The 22,641-nt window shown below is 30.5% G+C and overlaps 1 protein-coding gene across 1 annotated transcript; it reads right to left on the reverse strand.

Annotated features, from left to right (window-relative positions):
- Nucleotides 1-9,599: 9,599 nt before the first annotated feature.
- LOC133785046 (uncharacterized) lies at nt 9,600-12,060 on the reverse strand. Its single transcript, XM_062224307.1, has 4 exons — nt 11,806-12,060; nt 11,418-11,720; nt 9,818-9,938; nt 9,600-9,685 (listed from the first exon to the last, which is right to left on the reverse strand). Exons 1-4 carry the CDS (start codon nt 12,058-12,060, stop codon nt 9,600-9,602), a joined length of 765 nt encoding a protein of 254 aa, XP_062080291.1.
- Between the last annotated feature and the right edge of the window lie 10,581 nt (nt 12,061-22,641).

A 22,641-nucleotide genomic window follows, 5' to 3' on the forward strand; every position in this document is an offset into this window, starting at 1 on the left:
TCTTCTTTTTTATTGTGGTAAAAAAAAAGAAAAAAAAACTTGAAAAAAATATATAAATTGATTGCTTATATTTTGTTAGTTTAGTTTTAATTTATTTTTTTTATTTTAATTATTTGTGTTTAGGATTTGTTACATTTTTTTTTATTTTCTATCTTACTTTTGTGCTATTTTTTTTTTTATGTGTTTGTAGGATTCCTTTAATTTTTGTTGTTTACTTAGTTAGTTTTTCCTCCATCTTTGAAAAAAAAATATTACTTTCTTAGATTTTTTTTAGCTCTTATATTCATTTGATTTTTTTTAATATTTTTTTTAGGCTTTGTGAGCATCTTATTTCTTGTGTTTAGATATTTTTTTTATTTTTTATTAGTTTTTTTTTTAATTTTTAGGTTTTAAATCTAAAAAAAAATCATAAAATACAAAGCTTGTTTTGTCAACATAAGCAATTTTTGCTTAAAGGCCAATTTGAGTAAAAGTTCCCTCCATGCTTACTTAGTAACCTCGGGGAATTCTAGTAAGTGTTGGTTGTAAGAGGATTGTTTTTATGAATTGGACCCCTCCACAATTATCTAGCAACCTCGGGGAGTTCTAGATAAAGTGTGGGTCTTAAGTGGGACCGTTCTAAAATCCTCAAATCGACTTGGAAACAAGTAAAACAACATTTATATTATTGATTAACTTGTTTCTTTACCTCCTTGTGGAATCGACCACCTATTTATACTACGGCTACCGCTAAGTGGAAGTTACGTTTGGGCGTTAAACAATTATGGAAAGATTTTTTTGTAAGATTAAGAGTGGATACCTTAATCTAGTTTCTAGGAATTGTGTATCATCCTTAAGTATACATCTATTTCATGTAGAAGCAGGTGTCATTTCAACAATCTTTAGGAGAAGATTGTCTCAGGACTTTCTTTGAAAGGAAGTAAGCACCCATCTTCAGGAAGAGATCGATTCAACCACATTTGAAGGAAGTTCAAGAGCATTGGTTAATCAACAAAGAAACTGGGTTTGTGAAGGTTATACAAGAAGCTTGCGACAAAAGTATATAGACAGTCTATCTTTGCATAAGTCAATGTGCTCTCTTGTATTTTGTGATTATTTACTAATCGGTTTTATCTCTGGACATGACTCCATAAATTAGGTTTTCCGAACCTCGTAAAAAATATTTGGTGTTGATTTTTCTATACTGATTTTTATTATTGCTATAACAACATGTTTAACATCTATCTAAATTATTATAACCAATCGTGCACTTATCTAAACAACTTAATCAATATTTCATACTTTAAGTAAATTATTTAACTTAATAACTCGATAAACTTTAAAAATGGAAATTTCACCTTAAAAAAAGAAATTTGTCCAATTGGTATCCCCACCTTTAATAATAATAATAATATAATAATAATACACTAATTATTGTTTTACCTTACAGCTAACGTAGTCATGAAATTATAAAAAGAGCCAAATAATATGGAAGATTTACCCAAAGACAAAAGAGATCACATTATTGACTTTGTTTATATGGTACATACTCCCTGGCCAGATGAATTATTGGAATAAAAAAATGGAGTTGAAATTGGGTTATGAACCTCTCTCTCTCTCTATCTCTCTCTATATATATATATATATATTATCATGTTTCACAAAAGTTTGCAAAGGAGGTAAAAGGAGTAACACGTGATTTTCCACAAAAGTATGCAGATGAGTTAAAAGGAATGACACGTTGTTTTCCACAAATGTTTGCAAAAGAGTTAAAAGGAGTGATACGTGATTTTCATGGGCGACTATCAATATATGATGCCATCAATATTGCTAATAGGCACTAAACTATATCCAATGCGCACTCAAAATGATATTTTATATTAGATTTTTTTTATTATTACTTTTGCTTAAATTGCTGATTATACTCTTATATACATAGTAAAGATTGTGACATACTATTATTAATATAATTTAATATTAGATTTTATATATTTTAATTTAAAATAAATTATGTAGAATCTAATATTAAATTACACCAATAAACATAAAATAGTGTTCCACATTATAAGTACCCTAGAATAATATTAATTTACAATATACAACTTATAAATCAACCAACCATCTAGCAATCAACCTTTCAATGCTTCTTTTAGATCTACTATTGATCCTACTGTCTCCCACCTAATTAACTTAAGGAATGATTTTATGAAATTATCTTCGTGAGCTCATGTGAATTTTTACACGAAAGAAAAATTAAATTACACATTAAAAAGAGACTATGTAGCCAACTCCGCTCGTGTTGCTACCAATGACGGACTTACTGCAAGGGCAGCATAAAAAAAAATAGTCTTTGAAAACTTAAGCCCCCACATATATTCTTTCAAAAACTTATTTAACCCCCATAAATCATCAAATTTCAAATTGAATGATTATTTTGACAAGGTAATAATGACTTACTTCTTGCATGCTTGTCCCCAATTGATTCATTCTCTGCTTTTGACAAGAAAAAAATGGATTCACTTTGCTGAATATATAGTATCCTAAAGATTTTTCTGCAATAGAGCTTTTGGTTCTTAATGAACAACTTAAAACTTACATTATGGACATGCGCGCTTTAGTGATGCATTTATGGGGTTGAAAAGTATTGGTAATCTTGCACTAATGATGGTTCAAACTAGAAAAAATGGTGTATATATCCATTGGTTTATCGGCTTGTAACCTTAGCATTATTTTTACCAAAGGTTACTGCAACTATGGAGAGAGTATTTTCTGCCATGATATTGTAAAAAACAGGTTTCGCAATCGAATGGGGGAGAGTAATTGATAAACGATATTTTACTTGTTTTCATTGAGAAATATCTCTTCAATATGATAGATAATAAGCATATTATGAAATGTTTTCAAGCCATGAAAACACGTCGGGGACAGTTGTAGCTTTCTTTTTAATAGATGATTGTAATATTTTAAAGTCTAATTTTAGTTTTCTTTTGAAGTAGACAATTGTAATATATGTTTATGCTTGTTGCATCCAATTAATATATATATATATATATATATTATGCCCTCATTTGTCAAAAATTTTAGGTCGGTCACTGGTTGCTACTCGTTTTGGAATAAGTACGAGTGCTCAATTATTAAACATAAATAACACAAACAAATCATTCTAAGTAATGTAATAAATACTTGATACCTTATGTATTGGATAATGATTATTTGGTATATTTGTTTGCAAAAACTACCAACTTTAATACCCTGAGTGCATTTAAAATTCCCAAAATGCAGATTATTATATTTATTTAATAATAGTTTATATTTTAAATTATAAAAATAATTTTTAATTTTTTTCTGTCACACCCCCCCCCCCCCCCCCCCCCCACACGAGCAGCCCCCTCTGACTACCCCCACCATCCTGACCTCCCTCCCTCCACCAACCTCAGTTCCTACCGCCTACCGCCCCTACTGGAGAGAGAGAATTTAAAATAAAAAATTTATTTTAAATTATTTTAATAATTTGTTAATTAGAAATTATATAAACAAATATATAACACTTTGATTAAATATTTAAATTGGGTATTTTGGAAATATTAAAATTTTAAATTCACTCATGTTACCAAAGTGAGTAGTTTTTGCAAACAGATGATACCAAGGGATCATTATTAAAAAAAAAAAGTACTAAGTGTGTATTTTGGCAAAACACAAGATACCAAATAAGTATTTAGCCTAATGAAAACAAAAATAATTTCAATTACTGCTCAACACGTGATTCTACCGTTCAGCACAGATGGAAAACTTCATTTCAAATTACAAATGCTATAATTATCTCTTTTCCTATAAAAGGATAAAATGAGATATGGGTTAAATATACATAGAAGGAAGCCAAGTATTCCATATACATAAAATGTTGTTGAGTGGAGTGGTATTGTGTGTAGTACTATTGGTAGTGATACACGTTAGTGAGTGGATTATTTCCAAATACAAAAGTAATGGAAATTTGTTGCCTCCAGGCTCTATGGGATTGCCTTTCATTGGAGAGACTCTCCATCTCCTTATTCCAAGTTATTCTATTGATCTTCATCCTTTCATCAAAACTAGAATTCAAAGGTACGTGTAATGCAGATTTGTATTTACTACAATTGATGAAAGTTTTTAATAATATTATTATTTATTGTGTTTGTCAGACATGGGCCAATTTTTCGAACAAAGATAATGGGTCAGCCAATTGTAGTATCTATAGATTCAGAAGTGAATCACTACATTTTACAACAACAAGGGAACTTGGTGGAGCTGTGGTTCTTGGACACATTCTCAAAGATCCTTGGGCTTGAGGACACTGAAGCTCGAATGAATTCCCTTGGTCCAGTCCACAAGTACATTAGGAACACTATACTCAAACAGTTCGGTTCTGAAAACCTCAAGCATAAATTGCTTCCTCAGTTAGAAGAGCTTGTTGACAAAACTCTAAAATCGTGGTCAACTCAGTCTTCTATTGAATTCAAACACGGCATTTTCAGTGTATGGTTTCTTACTTTCTTCTTTCTTCTTTCTTTTCTTTTCTTTTCTTAATACAAAACTAGAAAAAGTATTAGTAAAAACATTAATGCAACTCGTATGCATCTTGAATTGAATTGTTATTTTTATTATGCATATTTTTGAAGTAGTTAATTATGTGAATACATATATATATATATATAGAGAGAGAGAGAGAGAGAGAGATTATTGATATTGATTACTTTTATACAAAAGGTCTCATTGCTAGGAGCCATCTATTATTACAACATTGAAAATAAATCAAAGTTGGATCTGTCTGTCTAATCCGCATCCATTATTATTAAATCTGATCTTCATAAGCAATTGGGGTATGTAGTTTTCGATTTTTTTTTTTTTTTTAAAATAACTATTACTTTCAACTTGCAGTGTCATTCATTCTTTATTTATTTATTTTGAAGGAAAGTCCACACTTTTGATTTTTTTTAATAATGCTATAAATGAACAAATGTAATAAGCCGCCAACATTATTTACTTATGTTAGAGCAGTTTCAATAGTTGGTGTAAAATAGTTAATATGTAAAAAAAAAAAATAGCTAAATTAAGGACTTAAAATCATTCTCATGAGATGTTCTAAATGCTTAGGTATAATACTTCAGCACCAACAATTCCAAAACTAGATGTAAATATGCTTCAACCATTAATATAAATATATTTTTTTATCTTTTTTTCCTTTCTTTCTCCGATTATTTATTTTTTTATTATTATTTTTTCTTTTTAATTTTTTTCTTCGATTTTAATTAATAAATTATATTTATAAATATAATATTTAAATAATGTAAAAGAAAATATAGAGAAATTGATATCCTATGTAATGTAAAAGTGTGGAGTAAAATATATAAAAGATAGATTTTAATAAATTATTTTGAGAGATAGAATATAACATTAATTGAAAGTGCTCTTAGAGCACTAAAACGATAATAGGATTTTACTTATTCTTGTTATTTAAAATTTAAGTGAGGTTTAGGGCTTAATTTTTGGGAAGAGTTGGAAGGTCTCTCGAAGTATACCTTCTATCCATTGTACCTAGAGATGAAGGAGGTATACCTTCGAAGAATTTTTTTATGGGTTTATATCTTTTTGGACCTTGTGTTTTGTCTCATTACCTATTTGGACCATGTGTTTTGACAAATTACTTTTTTGATCCTATATTTTGTAAAATTGTTAAAATAGAACCCTAAACCCGATTTTGGTCAATGTTTTCTCAACTAAAATCACAAATAATTTACCAAACTAACAATTCAGAACAAAAATAAAATCATTCTGCTTAAAAACTGTGTTGTTATATTTAATTTTTTCTTCATCAAAATTGAGTTTAGGGTTCTATTTTAACCATTTTACAAAACATAGGGTTCAAAAAATAATTTGTCAAAACACATGGTCCAAACAGGTAATGGGACAAAACTCAGGGTCCAAAAATATATATAAAAAAATTTCAATGTAATTCTTAAATTTTTAAGAAATTATGAATTTGCGCCTTATATTTTTTTAATTACATATATATTTTTTATTTTTTTTACTGCTTTTGTTTTTTTTTCAAAAACACGTTCTTAAGTTTTCAAAATACGATTTTCAAAGTTTCATAATTACAAAAATACACCTCAGGAAAAACAACTAGAAAATACATTGAAAGCAATTTGAAAATAACTCACTGCATCAACACAAAATTAAACTATACAAAAACCAAAAAATCGTATATATTAGAACAATTAAACATCAACCTAAAATAAACCTAAAAACAATTTGAAAATAACACACAAAAAAAACAAAACTATAAAAATGTAAAAAAATTCTAAAATTGAAAAAAATATATATTTAACCATAAAATTTTTTTTTTTTTTAACAAAATTAAGTATTTTCTATAAAAATCTCCTCTTTTTTTTTATCATTTGACTATCCTAAATTACACTTGTGTCTTCTTTAAGAATCAATAAAAGAGGAAATTCAGTACTGACTTTGTTCTCAAGTTTCTTCTACTTTTTTCTTTTTTCTTGATCTAATGTTTTAATGGATTTTAGCTTGTTTGAAAATAACATATATTTTCTGGTTCTATGGACAGGTGCTAATAAATTTTAGTGCTAAGAAACTGATTGGGTATGATCCTGAAAATTCATATGAAAATCTTAGTGAATTATGCAATAATGTCATAGATGGTTTTTTGTCACTGCCCTTGAATATCCCAGGAACAGCATACCACAAATTTACAAAGGTATTCTTTCTTGGGACTATAACTTTACTTTGATTTAGTATTTCTAAATATTTCATGTGTTTTAGGTGATACTAAAATACCTTAGTATAATTTTGATCATACTAAATTTAAATAATTATTAAGGAATTTTATTGTATATTTAAATAATAAAAAATGTATGGCGAAATGTCATCTTAAGTCACTAAATAGGTGTTTTGACAATGTAAGTAATTTAAATGTTGCACATACTTAAGTCACTAAGTAATATTTTACAGTGGCAAAAGTTACATTTTACAATCACATCAATTAGTATTAAATGTGATTACTAATTGATGTGATCTCTCTCATCCCTAAGGTAGCTGAACCTAAATCAGCCATTGACTACAGGCCTATTGCGTGTTGTAATACCCTTTATAAGTGTATTTCGAAGTTGCTTTGTACTAGGATTGCGGAGGTGCTCCCTTTTCTAGTTCATAGCAACCAAGGGGCCTTTATTAAGAATAGGAACCTTGCTCATAATATCATGATTTTTCAGGACCTTCTCAAAGGGTATATTAGGAAGAATATTTCAGCCCGCTGCATTATGAAGATTGACCTCAGTAAGGCCTATGATACCGTTGACTGGCTTTTTGTGGAGAAGTTGCTAAAAAGTTTCTGTTTCCCATCTAGATTCATTAATTGGGTCATGATTTGTCTTAAAGGTACGAGTTACAACCTCCTTATGAATGGTAGGATTCAGGGTTCGTTTAAAGGGGAAAAAGGTCTACGTCAAGGTGACCCTATTTCGCCTCTGTTATTTGTGCTTATTATGGAGTACTTAACTAGACTCTTGGCTCTCAATGCTGGTAAAAAAGGTTTCGGTTTCCACCCTTTGTGCAAGCAGCTTCGCTTAACTAACCTTTGCTTTGCAGATGATTTGATCATTTTTTGCAAAGGTAACATCAGCTCGGTGAGTTTGATTCATGATGCTTTTCAGAGATTCTGTGATTCTTCTGGTCTTTCAGCGAACAAAGCTAAATCTAATATCTTTTTTGGAGGTGTTAAAGAGGAATCTAAACTCAAGATCCTTGAGCTTATGCAAATGGATGTTGGTACTTTTCCTCTGAAGTACTTAGGTGTTAATCTCAGGCCTACTAAATGGAAAGCCGCTGACTGTGGGGTGATTTTGGACAAACTTCACAAGAATCTTAACTGATGGGCGAGTAGAAACCTTTCCTTTGCAGGGCGGGCTCAGCTTATTCATTCAGTGCTGCTTGGTATTCGGAACTTCTGGATGAGCATATTCATCTTACCTTACAAAATTACAGCTGCTATTGATAAATGTTGTCGCGATTTCCTTTGGGGTTCTAGAGGGAACAGGAGTAAGTTTCATCTCCCCTCTTGGGAGAAGGTGTGTCTTCCAAAACATTTGGGTGGCATTGGCTTTCGTGAAGGAAAGAAGTGGAATGTTGCTGTGATGGCTAAGTACATTTGGGCCACTTCTAATAAGCAAGAATGTCTTTGGGTTAAATGGATTAATTCCATCTATCTGAAAGAGCATACTATATGGAGTGTTCCTTTTAAACAGGATATGAGTTGGTACTTCAAGAAGCTGCTCAAAGTTAGACAGTCTACTGATATTCATTCATTGCAGCTTGCTGAAAAGGGAGGGAAATTCAGAGTTAAGAAGTTTTATATGTCATTGATATCTGCTCAAAGAGTTTTATATGCAGAGACGGTTTGGAACAAACTTATTGTGGCCAAGCATAGATTTATATATTGGCAGTTTTTTAACTCTCAGTTACTAACCAGAGATCTCTTGAGCCGATTCATCTCTATCAGCTCCTCACTTTGCCCTGTTTGTGACCTGGTTTTGGAATCACATAGTCACCTGGTTTTGGACTGTCTCTTTGCCCGAAGGCTGTTTGGGGAAATTAGCAGTTGGCTTAGGATCGTTAGGTGGCCGACTTCTCAGATGGAGCTCCAGGAATGGTGCCTTTCTGCTACAAGAGATTTGCAGCACCAGATTCTCAATGCTGTTTATGCAGCTTCTTTGTACTTCATTTGGAAAAACAGAAACAATTCCATTTTTGAATTAGCTTGTTATAACATCAGTAGTGTTAGCTCTGAAATTAGGAATGTTGTTAAATGTAGAATATCGGGTTTGGGTCTTCTTAGAGCTAGCAAAATGGACAGTTACTTGATCAATATTGTAGAAGGCTGGTAGCTGTTGTTCTGTGAGTTCAGTGGCTGTTTGTTAGCTTATGTGCTCTTTGTTTCAGCAGCTTTGTTTTGTACTGCTTTGTATCTGTCGGTTTTGAATATAGATATCTTCTTTTGTTCAAAAAAAAAAAATTAGTATTAAATGTGACTATAAGAGATAGCAACTAACAATCACACCAATTAATATGAAATATGTCTTTTACGGTTAAAAATACTATTTAGTAACTTAAATACAATGTTTCACTATTTTTTTTTTACTTTTGTCACCAAAAAATGACTTAGAGACTTAAGTTCAAATTTTCAAATTACTTTCTTACCACAAATATTCTTTGAATAAATAAGTGTTTTAATCAAAATTAAGTTTAAAAAATTATTTTTTACTCAAACATGAGTATAAGTATATATCAAGAATAAAGTAGAATAACACTTCTTATTTGTTTTATAATATTTAGAAATAAATAACATATAATCATTTTGAAAAATGTACTATTTGAGTTATATGAATGAATGAAATAATTAATTAATAATATTTTCTTCAGAGCAAAGAAGTTATATGAAAGATGTTAAAGAAAATGTTGAAGGAAAGACGCACATGCACGCCACGTGAGATAAATTAAAGAGATGTCCTTGACCAAATCAACAATGATATGGAAACTCAAAACTTTCTTTCAGAGAATTTTATAACTCACTTTATTTTTGGGAGCTTAGCTGCTTCCTCTGAAACAATTGCATCAGTGCTTCCATTACTTTTGAGCTTACTCGAAGGCCATCCTTTAGCCATTGAGGATTTGAAGGTACTTCACTAAATTATTACATTTTATATAACTTGATAAAGAACTATTATTAATATTTTTCAGCTAATCATACTAATAATTCTTACACAACAACAAAAATTACAATTACCGGCGGAGGATCCCGCCGGTAATACAGGGTGAATCCGCCGGTATTTTATATTACCGGCGGAGGTCCGCCGGTAAAACCCCACCGGTGATAATCGGTCGGTATTAACACCATTACCGACCGACTGACACCATCCGCCGGTACTGTATTATTACCGGCGGATTAATAGAGGCGGGGCCCGCCGGTGATGTGCAACGCTGTCTCCCGTCGGAACCGTTTATTACCGGCGGATTCCGCCTCTAATAATCCCCCGGTATTAAATTACTAATATTAAAATAAAACAATTAATTTTATTTTATTTCTTAATAAATATACATATAATACTTATTTAAAAATAATAATATTTAACATATATTATAATTAATAACACAATTAATATTCAGCAAACAAAAATAACATTGTAATTAATCATAAAATTAACTTAATAAAATACAAATTGTCTCATTTTAATTACATATAAACTAATTATAAAATAAACATAATAAAATTTCAGTCTTAATATAATTAAAAAACATAATCTAATTATTATTGTTTTGATCAGGCCAACTTGGTGTAAAATATTCATTAAGATCAATATCTTGATCACTAGTATTAGGGCGCTGCAACGGTGGTGAAGCAAACTGTGGTGCTTGTGTAGAGTGATGCTGCGAAGATGACCTAAATTGTCGAGCATGTGGTCGCGGCGAGGGAGACTGATGCAAAAAACTCTCAAACTGACCATACCTCTGCTGCTGTGACGAACTCCCAAATTGACCATACATCTGCTGTGGATGCTGCTGCCTAGGATGTGACGTGTGAGATCCTGTAGGGAGGTCGGGGTAATAAAAAGGAGGGGACTGGGAGGAGCGTCCATACGTGTTTGGATAATTCTGTTGAGGTGGATACACATGTTGTTGTTGTTGTTGTGGCATCGACCAAGGAGGTGGACTTTGAGAAGATATACCACCTTCAGGTTGTGATGGAAATATCTTTGGAGAAGGCTTTCAAACCGCGACTCAGCTTCTGTACTGGTATGCTGAGGATTACCAGATGGACCTTGTTGAGATTTCAACATCCGGATCTCTTCACGCATTGACTTAATTATTGCCGCCATAGTAGCAATGTCTTCCTGAGGTTGGGCCTGTGACTGACTTTGACTTGTGGAGCTGGAAGCTGATTTTTTCCCTTTGCCTTTGCTGTAACCTACTCCTCTTTGAAAGTCAGACCTCTCCCCAAGTACTTTACTCATAATCTCGTACTGATCGATCGACGAGGATTCAGCAGCAGATCCAGTTTCAGATCCCTCCGTCGGTCCTTGAGACTGGCTTTGAAGTCGTGCCCTCTCAAGCTCTTCCGTCATTTTTTCCTGTTCATAAAAAGTGTTAGAAACATATCAGTAACATAGTTTAATGAAAATAATAACACAAAAGTTTAAACTTACAAAAGTTTCTCGAGCTGTGTCGTTGACAAAAACTTTTGTCGATTTTCTCAAATGGCTGTCTTTCCAAGTATCAATAGCATGTTCATCAGGGTTCGCCTATACAAATTTAGAGATAGGAAGTTAGAATGTAAAATTTTGTTAAATTAAATTAATATTTTTACTTACAAATTGGTGACGCTTAGCCGCCATCGATTTTGTGCCTTGCATCGATGTATACTTCATTTCTTTTCTGTTTTTCTTGTTTTGGTTGGATCGCGCGATAAATTTTGGGCTCAAAAACAACTGAACAATATCTTTCCAACTCTCCTTGGAGCAATGGTCAGGTGGGGCAACTAAAACACTCTGCAAATCTTCCGGATTAGAGTAATATTTTTTGAAGTGAGTATGTCTGATGTTCTTTCTCTCAGAATATCTTTTGCGCATCTCTGTGTAGATAGTTTTCATAACTCTCTCGGGTTCTGGATGACCATCAACATTATAAAAATACTACATTAAAAATAACATGTTAGTTTCGTTTGTAAATGATTTCTGCATTAAAAATTATACCACAAGTCTTGTTCTAAATTTGTACCTTCATCCTTTGTACGACTTGTTCCTTAAATTGTTGAGGTATATCAGCGAAATCCAAGTAATGTCCTGGCAACAACAAAGTGACTTGGAGGCCTATCTCGCGGACAAAAGCTTGGTCCTCCAAGCCAACCACTTTGTCCGTCCTAGGATCAAGCTGAAGATCTAGTGGCTTCCCGGCATTTCGCCGTCGAATTTCAAGTGGCTTCGAATTAGCCAGGCCACGACCCTTTCTTCTCGGCACTTCAGCTATCCACATTTTCAAGAATAACCAAAATTTGAAATATTAATATTATATTTAAACATTCGTTGAGCTTGACTTTCAAGCTATGAGCAAAATTTGAAAATTATTATTAACCTGGCTCGCAGGAAGATCGTACTCTACTAGGATCTGGCGGGTCTAGACCTCCACCATCTCCGCCGTGAGAGGTGGCTATATCTGCTGACATTGTACTTAGGAACAAAAATGATTAGTTAGTATTAAATTGTTAGTTAGTATCAAATATCACCAATGGAAATGAACATCATGATTACAAGTCTCATATATTATATTTTAAACAATTGTCATTATTACAAAAATATAAAAACTAAGAAGAATAATCACTATCACTTTCATCATTAATTAAATTAACATCAATCGGAGACACATGATTAACATCATCTTCACAAATATCAACTAGCAATTCATCTTCTTCATCGACTTCTTCTTCGCCTAAGTCGTCATTTATGAAATTTTCATCTAATTGATCAGCAGGTGAATTTTGTATATTGCCAATATATGTTGCAGGTTCATGAGATTCCATAACCAACTGACCGAGATCCACGGTCAACACAAAATTTGATGAGTTTATGTCATGTACGACATCAACATCTGCATCAGCTTCATCGTCCTTGATGTCCCAAATTTGACGGTGATTGACATCCTCAACAATTTTCCAGTGTCGGCCTCTAAGTAGATCATCGAGATAGAATACTTGCTTAGCTTGACTAGCAAGTATATAAGGCTCATCTTTGTACCATTCGCTACTGACGTTTATACTGGTGATATTATTTTCAGTGATTGTTTTCTTCTTGCTTGGATCAGTGTTAAACCATTTACACCTAAACAATGCAACTGAATATGCACCAGTGAAAGATAAGACCAGTACATTTTGAAGCGTGCCATAATAGTTAAAACCTTCAGTTCCCGCAACAGACACTCCACTATTTTGTGTGGTGCGCTTTTGATCTCGGTCATAAGCGATAAATCGAACACCGTTAACTATACAACCTTCGTAGTATGTTGCCAAGTGATCTGACCCAGATGCTAAAGCTAGCAACTCATCACCATTCTCTAAAGATCCTTGTTTGTGCAAGTCATATATCTAAATAAATTAATAAACTTATATTAGAATGATAAAAATATCATTACAATAATAAAGGTTTAAAATAATCTCAATTTTACCTTCTTATGAAACCACTGGCGAAAATTTTTCTTCTGTAAATGATTATGATCACCATCTGGGAATTTCAGTTTGATCTCTACTAGGTGTTCGCTGTAAATTTGAATGCTTTGACTACATTAGATAAAATAATTTGGAATAAACATAAATTTCACTTTAAAGGGAAAAAACTTACTCTAAGTAACCCTGAATTTCAGGTGAATTGTTAATGATGAACCATTCAGCCATTTCACGAGTCGCAAGATCTAGAGGCTTGAGAGTTCCCTTTGTTAGGGGACGACATTGAGATTGAAACACAGTAAGGTGTCGTGGGACATACACCTCATCTTTATTGCGATCAAGACGATTAAATTTAGTTTCAACCCCTTTGAAATACATCGAACAAAATGTCATAGCCTCATCAGCGACATAGCCTTCAGCTATTGACCCTTCAGGACGAGCTTTATTTCCCACGTAGTTCTTCAATTTTTTCATGTACCTTTCAAAAGGATACATCCATCTCATAGATACCGGTCCACCCAAAATTGCTTCTTCAGGCAAATGTAAGACCAAGTGAATCATTATATCAAAAAAAGTCGGAGGAAAGATCAACTCCATCTTGCACAATATCTGAACAAGGTCTTTTTGTGCTTCCTCCATATCTGTAACATTTATAGTCCTCGAACATAGTTGCCTGAAAAAACTACATAGTTCATAAATGGTGGTCGATATATCTTTTGGGAGAAACTTGCGAACACCCACAGACAATAATCATTGCATTATAACATGACAATCGTGGGATTTCAACCCAATGATATTTGTTTCATTCTCGATTACTTTTTTCTTCAAATTTGAACAAAAGCCATCTGGAAATTTCACTTCTTTAATAAATTGACAAAATTGTTGTCTCTGAGCAGGAGTTAACACGTAAGAAGCATGCGGCTTCATCAACTTTCCACTCTCATCTTCATAAATCCACAATGATTCCCTTACTCCCATCTTCTTCAAATCATATCTTGCATTAGTGGTGTCCTTAGACTTATCATTGTCCAAGATTGTGCCGAGGAGACTATCACACACATTTTTTTCGACATGCATGACATCAATGTTATGTTTTAAAATGTTTGTACTCCAATAATCAAGCTCGTAGAAGATGCTTTTTTTCCTCCAATTTCTATCTTCCACAACTCTTCTACGTTTCACACCTCCAAACTGCAAGTGTTTTCCAGGAACTTGGGGTGGAAGGTTGTTCTCTTGTTCTACTATTTCCTCACAAGTAAATCGTTTCGGAGGACGTCTTCTCTCAATTTTTCCATCGAACTCAGTGTTCCTTCTCATTCGATGTGTACTGGGCAAGAATCTTCTGTGACCAACATACGATGTCTTACCGATCACTCGAATGGAAGATGTGTCTTCATTACATGTAGGACAAGCTTTGTATCCCTGACCACTCCATCCAGACAAACTACTTCGAGCTGGAAAATCATTGACTGTCCATAAAAGGGCTGCGCGCAGCTTGAACATAGTGTTGGTCGTACTATCTCTCGTAACAGCTCCGTTAGCCCACAACTCCTTCAGCTCATCCACCAATGGTCTTAGAAATACATCTATGTCCTTACCCAGTGATTTTGGACCAGGAATAAGGATGGTCAGCATCAAATTGTTGTCTTTCATACATAACCAAGGTGGAAGATTATAGTTCGCCAACACCACAGGCCACATGCTGTATGCCAGGTTCATGTTGCCAAATGGATTAAATCCATCAGCAGCTAAGCCTAAACGGACATTCCTAGGATCACTTGCAAAACCAGGATGATTGACGTCAAAGTTCTTCCACGCCGTCCCATCCACCGGGTGTCGCATCACTCCATCATCTTTCGATTTCCCAGTGTGGTGCCATAGCATGTCCTTCGCTGTAAGCCTTGAGCTGTATAGTCTTTTCAATCGGGGTGTCAATGGAAAGTAACGCATCACCTTATGCGGCACCTTTTTTCCTTTAGTTTTTTCAAAAGTAACCCATCGACTAGTTCCGCAAACTGGACATTCCTCTTTGTTTGCATGCTCTTTGTAAAATAAACAGCAATCATATTGGCACACATGAATCGACTCGTATCCCAACCCTAATTTCTTCAATCTCTTTTTAGCCTCGTAGTACGTTGATGGAATTTTATTTTCCTTCGGAAAGGAAATCTTTAACAACTTCAATAATTCATCGAATATGTTGTTAGGAATCTTCCCTCTAACTTTCAAATGTAATAGCTTAGCTAAGAAGTTAAGGGAAGAAATCCAATCACATCCAGGATACAACTCAGCTTCAATCTCCTCAAATAACTCGTCGTAAAATTGACTTGCGCCACTATTGTCTACTTGCTCAGTTGTCGGTAAGAGGAAGTCCTCCACTATGGGAATCATCTCGTCAACTTCATCATCATCAACTACTTCATCAACAACATCTAGTTCCGCTTCCCCATGATAAATCCACCTCTCATAACCTTGATAAAACCCCCTATCGAATACATGTGCTTCGACAACAGGTAAAATTTCAAGCCTATTATTTATGCATCTGACACACGGACACCTAATTCTTCCATCAGAATCCTTATATTCCGAGGCCATCCTCAAAAAAGATTGTAGACCATTCCAATATTCTTGACAAGCACGATTTCTCAAAGTTGTCCAAGTCTTGTCAATCGTCATTTAGAGTGTTACAAGAGTTTGTGAGTTTTAGTAATGTGAATAGGAATGGATAACAAAAAAATTTGTTATCATTTTTTAAATCTTATGCAATATTGTAATATTTTATGTTATTTTATGATGTTTTATTAGATAATGTTATTCAAATTTATAAAAAAAAATCATTTCATTATTTTATTGTTAATACTTTAAACTTATCATTTATCATTTCTGTGCTGATATTCCTGTAATTGATGGTTGTAGTAAACAACCATCAATCACAAGCATACCGGGACAAAAAAAATAAATTATTATAAGATATGTAGTAATTTTTAATTAATCATTATTAATTATATAACATTAACTATTAAATTAAATAATTAACAATATTAACTATTTAATTAATCATTATTATTTTTTTGAGATTTGTATTAAATTAAAGTATTCAATTATATAATGTCATTTAATAAAAAATAAATTATTATAAGATATGTAGTAATTTTTAATTAATCATTATTAATTGTAAAAAAAGTTATTAAATAAAATTTTCAATTTCTATATTAAAAATAGTTAATATTATTAATTATATAACATTAACTATTAAATTAAATAATTAACAATATTAACTATTTAATTAATCATTATTATTTTTTTGAGATTTGTATTAAATTAAATTAAAGTATTTAAATAGATAATGTTATTTAATAAAAAATAAATTATTATAAGATATGTAGTAATTTTTAATAATTAATCATTATTAATTGTAAAAACTTTTATTAAATAAAATTTTCAATTTCTATATTAAAATAATTTAAAAATAGTTAATATTATTAATTATATAACATTAACTATTAAATTAAATAATTAACAATATTAACTATTTAATTAATCATTATTATTTTTTTGAGATTTGTATTAAATTAAATTAAAGTATTTAAATAGATAATGTTATTTAATAAAAAATAAATTATTATAAGATATGTAGTAATTTTTAATTAATCATTATTAATTGTAAAAAAATTTATTAAATAAAATTTTCAATTTCTATATTAAAATAATTTAAAAATAGTTAATATTATTAATTATATAACATTAACTATTAAATTAAATAATTAACAATATTAACTATTTAATTAATCATTATTATTTTTTTGAGATTTGTATTAAATTAAATTAAAGTATTTAAATAGATAATGTTATTTAATAAAAAATAAATTATTATAAGATATGTAGTAATTTTTAATTAATCATTATTAATTGTAAAAAAATTTATTAAATAAAATTTTCAATTTCTATATTAAAATAATTTAAACTATTTAACACAGTAAAGAAAAGAGAACTATCATTCTTACAATTGAAAAACTAATGTTGTTACAACCCACAACTAATCATTTATTATCACAGTGAGCATGAAAGCATACTAAACTAAAACCAATACCGAAAATGTACAAATGAATCAATAACGAAAATGTAACAACCATCATATACATGTATAATTGAACAAGCATAAGAGTAACCTATTTTACTCTTATGTTATAGATACAGCATTGCCTATTTCATGATAGATATCTAACTACCAAGAGACATGACTAGTAAATAATAAAGAACACAATAATATATAGAACACAATAATCAGTTATTAAATAGAACAGCACATACTTGTTTGTCTTCTTCCACCAAAATGGCAATAGAAATACTACCCAACACTGTAAACGAAAGTCTGAAATGAAAATACATACACACAATCAATTTCATACAATCAATTTCAGACATATATATATACCCAAGTTGAATAATTTAAAATATACAACATACCGAGAAAACAGCCAAGTTTTATCGAAGTGAAACTCAACCCAAGTTGTCACAAGCCACCTGAAACAAAGTATATATATATATAAACGACATCTTATTGGAAAAATTAAAAATGAAAAATAAATATGAAAATGGCGAAAGAGAGAAAGAGAGAACGAACTGTAAAATTAAACTGAAAATGGAGAAGGAGAGAAAACGGGTGAGGGAGACGAATGGGGGAAAAAATGCCAAGAGAGACTATATAATATTATTACCGGCGGGTCTCCGCCGGTAATAAGACATCACCGGCGGGTCCGCCGGTATTAACCCGCCGGTAATAAGACATCACCGGCGGGTCCGCCGGTATTAACCCGCTGGTACTACGATATTACCGGCGGGTCCGCCGGTATTAACCCGCCGGTTATAACTATTACCGGCGGATCCGCCGGTATTAACCCGCCGGTATTAAGTATTATCGGTGGGATCCCGCCGGTATTAAATTAATTTGAAATCGGTCTCCGGTACTACTTATTACCGGCGGGTTGTCCGCTGGTAATAATTAAAAAAAATTTAAAAATAAAAAATAAGATTAATACCGGCGGAATTCGTTTTCCGCTGGTAAAGATTGTATTATTACCGGCGGACTATCTCCGCCGGTAATATTTCCGCCGGTAAATAACATTTTTGTTGTAGTGTTAACATTATACATATTAATTAATATCATATATATACATATATATATATATAATAGAAGCTATAAGAATTTTTTATTTTTCTGGCGATCGATGTGGACTAACATTTTATTTTTTGTGGGGATAAGATAAGAATTATATGTTTGATACTATAGTATTAATGTTATATATGTAAGAGTATTTATATCTAATGCAATGTCAAATATATGTTGCATTGTTATATTTTAGCATAAGGAGAAGAAGAAAATGATCTAATATAATAAAAAAATATGTGTTAAATTTGTCACATACTATTTGGCAGGAAAAAAATCTTGATATCAAATTTAGCACATTAATTAATATTATAATTTTAATAAATACTTATGAAAGTTAATCAATCAAATATTATATTTTACTAGGTAAAAGCAATATGTAATGTAAGTTTGCTTAATTTTAAAGTTGTAAACATTGTCTATAATTTTAATAAAATTTGTCCACTATTTTTAAATATATATATAATAAAATAAATTATAGTTCTATAGAATATATAAATATTTATATGAATGATCTCTACATATATAACTAAACACAATGTATAGATATATATATATATTTACATAGCTACATGATATATATATAAAATACAATAATATTTAAAAATAAATTAATAATAGAAATAAAATAAGAATAAAAAAGTCAAAGTGTAGACAGTAGTATATAGATGCATCAATTATTTTTAATTTATAATGTATCTCACAATGTCCTTTAGTGAATTTGATAAAGAAAAAAAGTTTCAATCACTTGATAAAAAACAAACTATCACACAAATTTATAAGATAAAAAAAATAATATGTATGTTTTTATTATTTTTAAATAAATATGATTTAATTATTTAAATTATCATAAAATATCTTAAAATATCATATTTTAATTTATTTATTTATTTATTTTTGTTTAAGTTTATGTTTGTTCTAATTTTTTAATTTGGCAGTGACAAGAAAATATTATATATTATATGTTTAATATAATATTAAGTTTAAGTTTAACTAAATTTTATTTAAGTTATAAAATATATGGTTTTATTATTTTTAAATAATTATCATTGTAAAATATTTCAAAATATCTTATTTTAATTTGTTTAATTTTAATTAAGTTTAAGTCATATTTAGAATCTACCGTTAAATATAAGAATATTCTGTTAAATATAAGAATATTATGTTAAAGTTAACGGAAAAAATAAAAAAAAACCGTTAAAACTAAGAATTTTCGTTATCTACACACTTTTTATATAGAATAAATATTTATATATTTATTTAAAACTAAATTTAAATTAAATTTATTAAATATTATTTTTTTTTATAACTTTATTTCTATAGAGTTGCCTATATCATTTGTGCATTGTAACAAAATGCTAAATTTTGTATCAAATATAATATTTAGTCATCTTTTGTTTCAAATTTAGCATTAGTAAGCAAATTTTCTTAGTGCATTATAATTATCATATTAAAACTAAAGCTTCAAATTAATTTTCTTATCAATAGTGATAGTAAAAAATAATTAAAAAACTTACTAATGGTCCCCACATATATAATTTATATATGCTAATACAAATGTTATTAATTAGAAAATTTACGGCAAGAATTAGTAAGTAGTCTAAAATGTTACACTTATGACACTAAATAAAAAAAATCATAAAAAATTAGTAAGTAGTTTAAAATGTCATACTTAAGTCATTAAGTAGTTTTTTTTTTTTTTTTTTTGTAACAAAAGTTTGTAAATAGTCTGACATGTTACACTTGCGTCACTAAATAGTTTTTTGGTTGCAAAAGCCACATTTTACATCAATTTTGTCTCAAATTTAGTTAATTAATAAACATCTAAAAATATATATTTATAATATTAAAAAATTATTTGAAATCTTTTTTTAAAATAAAAAATAATTTAAAAATTTTAACATGAAAATATTATTTAATTACAATTAATTAATTAATAATTTTATATATCTGACACAAGCTAATGAGTCTGTACCCCTCAATCTTGGTGGGATTAGCAAGATTGGGAAGCTTGCCTATAAGAGGAGTCTCATTCAAATTTGCAACTGAGCCATGGACATTTAAAATCTTAAACATAATCAGTTTATATGATTTGATTTTAACCCTATATGATTAGTTTAGTTTCTTTTCTTCTTCTTCTTCTTCTTTTTTTTTTTTTTTTTTTTTTTTTATAAATATAGCTTTTAATGTTGGCATTTTTTATATGTACACAATAAAAATAAAGATACTATAATATATATAGAAGAAAACATAATTATAAAATCATATACAAAATATATACCAAAATAAAGATATTAGGTATTGATTAATATCATAAATTAATGGACTTTCTCTATACATATAATAATATCAAATAATTAAATAAATTAAAATAACCAAGATTAATTACAAAATATTAGATTGATAAAAACAATGTTTAAAGAGTTAATAACATTCAATCACGATTATGATTTATTAAGAAGAAATTTGGAAGAAAAAAAAAAACTCTTAAGGTTGACTGACTCTACTGAAGTAATCAAAAAGTGTATATTTTTTTTAGTCTGTTGATTATAGTGATGTACAAAATAATAATAATTTGACCAAATATAATATAAACACTTTAATGAATTGTTTTCATGTTGAAGAAAATATTTATTTTATTTGTCTTGCACATCTTTACAACCAAACTTTTTTTCCTGAAAGAAAATTCACAAAAATGTTTATATCAGCAAACTAATAATACAAACAATTTTGTCTTCATTTACATTGTTGATGCGGTTTTTCGCCAACAGTGTATTAAGAAATAATAAGGTTGATTAGTGCTTAGTAATAAACTGAAATATGAAATAAATTCACAAGAACACAAATCTTTTACGTGGTTTAGTGGTTAAAATCCATCTAATCTACGAGTCTATATCATTGATGTTTCTCTCTCTATTTTGGCAAAGATTCAGTATTACAGAATAATTGTCCATTTCCCTGTCCAATATTTCCAGTATTTATAGAGAAATTCCACGGATAGGTTTGGGTAATCGTGTGAGTCAATCACGGATTTACATATATAATACATTTAATATAAACCATTCTCATTTATACCAGGATATGATTTGATCACAAAGTAAATGGTCTCCTAATATCTGGGACATTAAATATGACAGGCTGACCATAAATAATCGTATAAAAGTACCAGAGCGATCCACAGGTACTTCAATATATTTGAGTTACCACGAGCTGGATATTTCTCCGAGCTCATACTTCAGCAGCCATTTGAATATCATGAGCTCGCGCTTCACAACCTCTGTATCCTTAGCTCGTATAACCAATGTGCAAATTGAGCTGCCCATGTAGATAATAAATGGATTCCTTGGTTATTTTTTTCATTTATCTATTTGCCAGTTGTACCCAAGCTAAGTGGACTCGTGCTGAAATCAAGGTACAACATTTGCCCCCCACAAATGGGGGCAGGCAACAAAAGTCTAAAAGTCCCTACTGTGTAGGTTAAATGGTGACGACATGAACCACGAGCAGGAACTTGGGGGGTAAATGTTGTACCCTAATTTCCGCACGAGTCCTTCACTCAACTCGGGTACAGCTGGCAAATAAATATATGGAAAAAAATAACCAAAGAATCCATTTATTATCCACGTGGGCAGCTCAATTTGCACATTGGTTATACGAGCTAAGGATGCAGAGGTTGTCAAGCGCGAGCTCATGATATTCAAATGGCTGCTGAAGTGTGAATATCCAGCTCGTGGTAACTCAAATATATTGAAGTACCCGCAGATCCCCAAAGACTCGGGTACTTTTATACGATTATTTATGGCCAACCTATCATATTTAATGTCTCATATCCTGGTATAAATGGGAATAGTTTATATTAAATGTAATATATATATACATATATAAATTTGTGATTGACTCACGCGGTTACCCAAACCTGTCCATAGAATTTCTCTATAAATACTGGAAATATTGGATAGGGAAATGGACAATTATTCTGTAATACTGAAACTCTGCCAAAATAGAGAAAGAAACAACAATAATATAGACTCGTTGATTAAGTAGATTTTAACCACTGAACCATATAAAAGATTTGTATTCTTGTGAATTCATTTCATATTTCGGTTTATTACTAAGCACTAATCAACTTTATTATTTCTTAATACTGGCAAAAAACTGCGTCAATATAGATCATTTTCCATTTTCTCATTTTTGCTTCTCTTGTTCGTGTATTAAAGTATACAATTTTGTT

This window comes from Humulus lupulus, chromosome 6 (genome assembly GCF_963169125.1).
Source record: "Humulus lupulus chromosome 6, drHumLupu1.1, whole genome shotgun sequence".
NCBI lineage: Eukaryota > Viridiplantae > Streptophyta > Magnoliopsida > Rosales > Cannabaceae > Humulus > Humulus lupulus.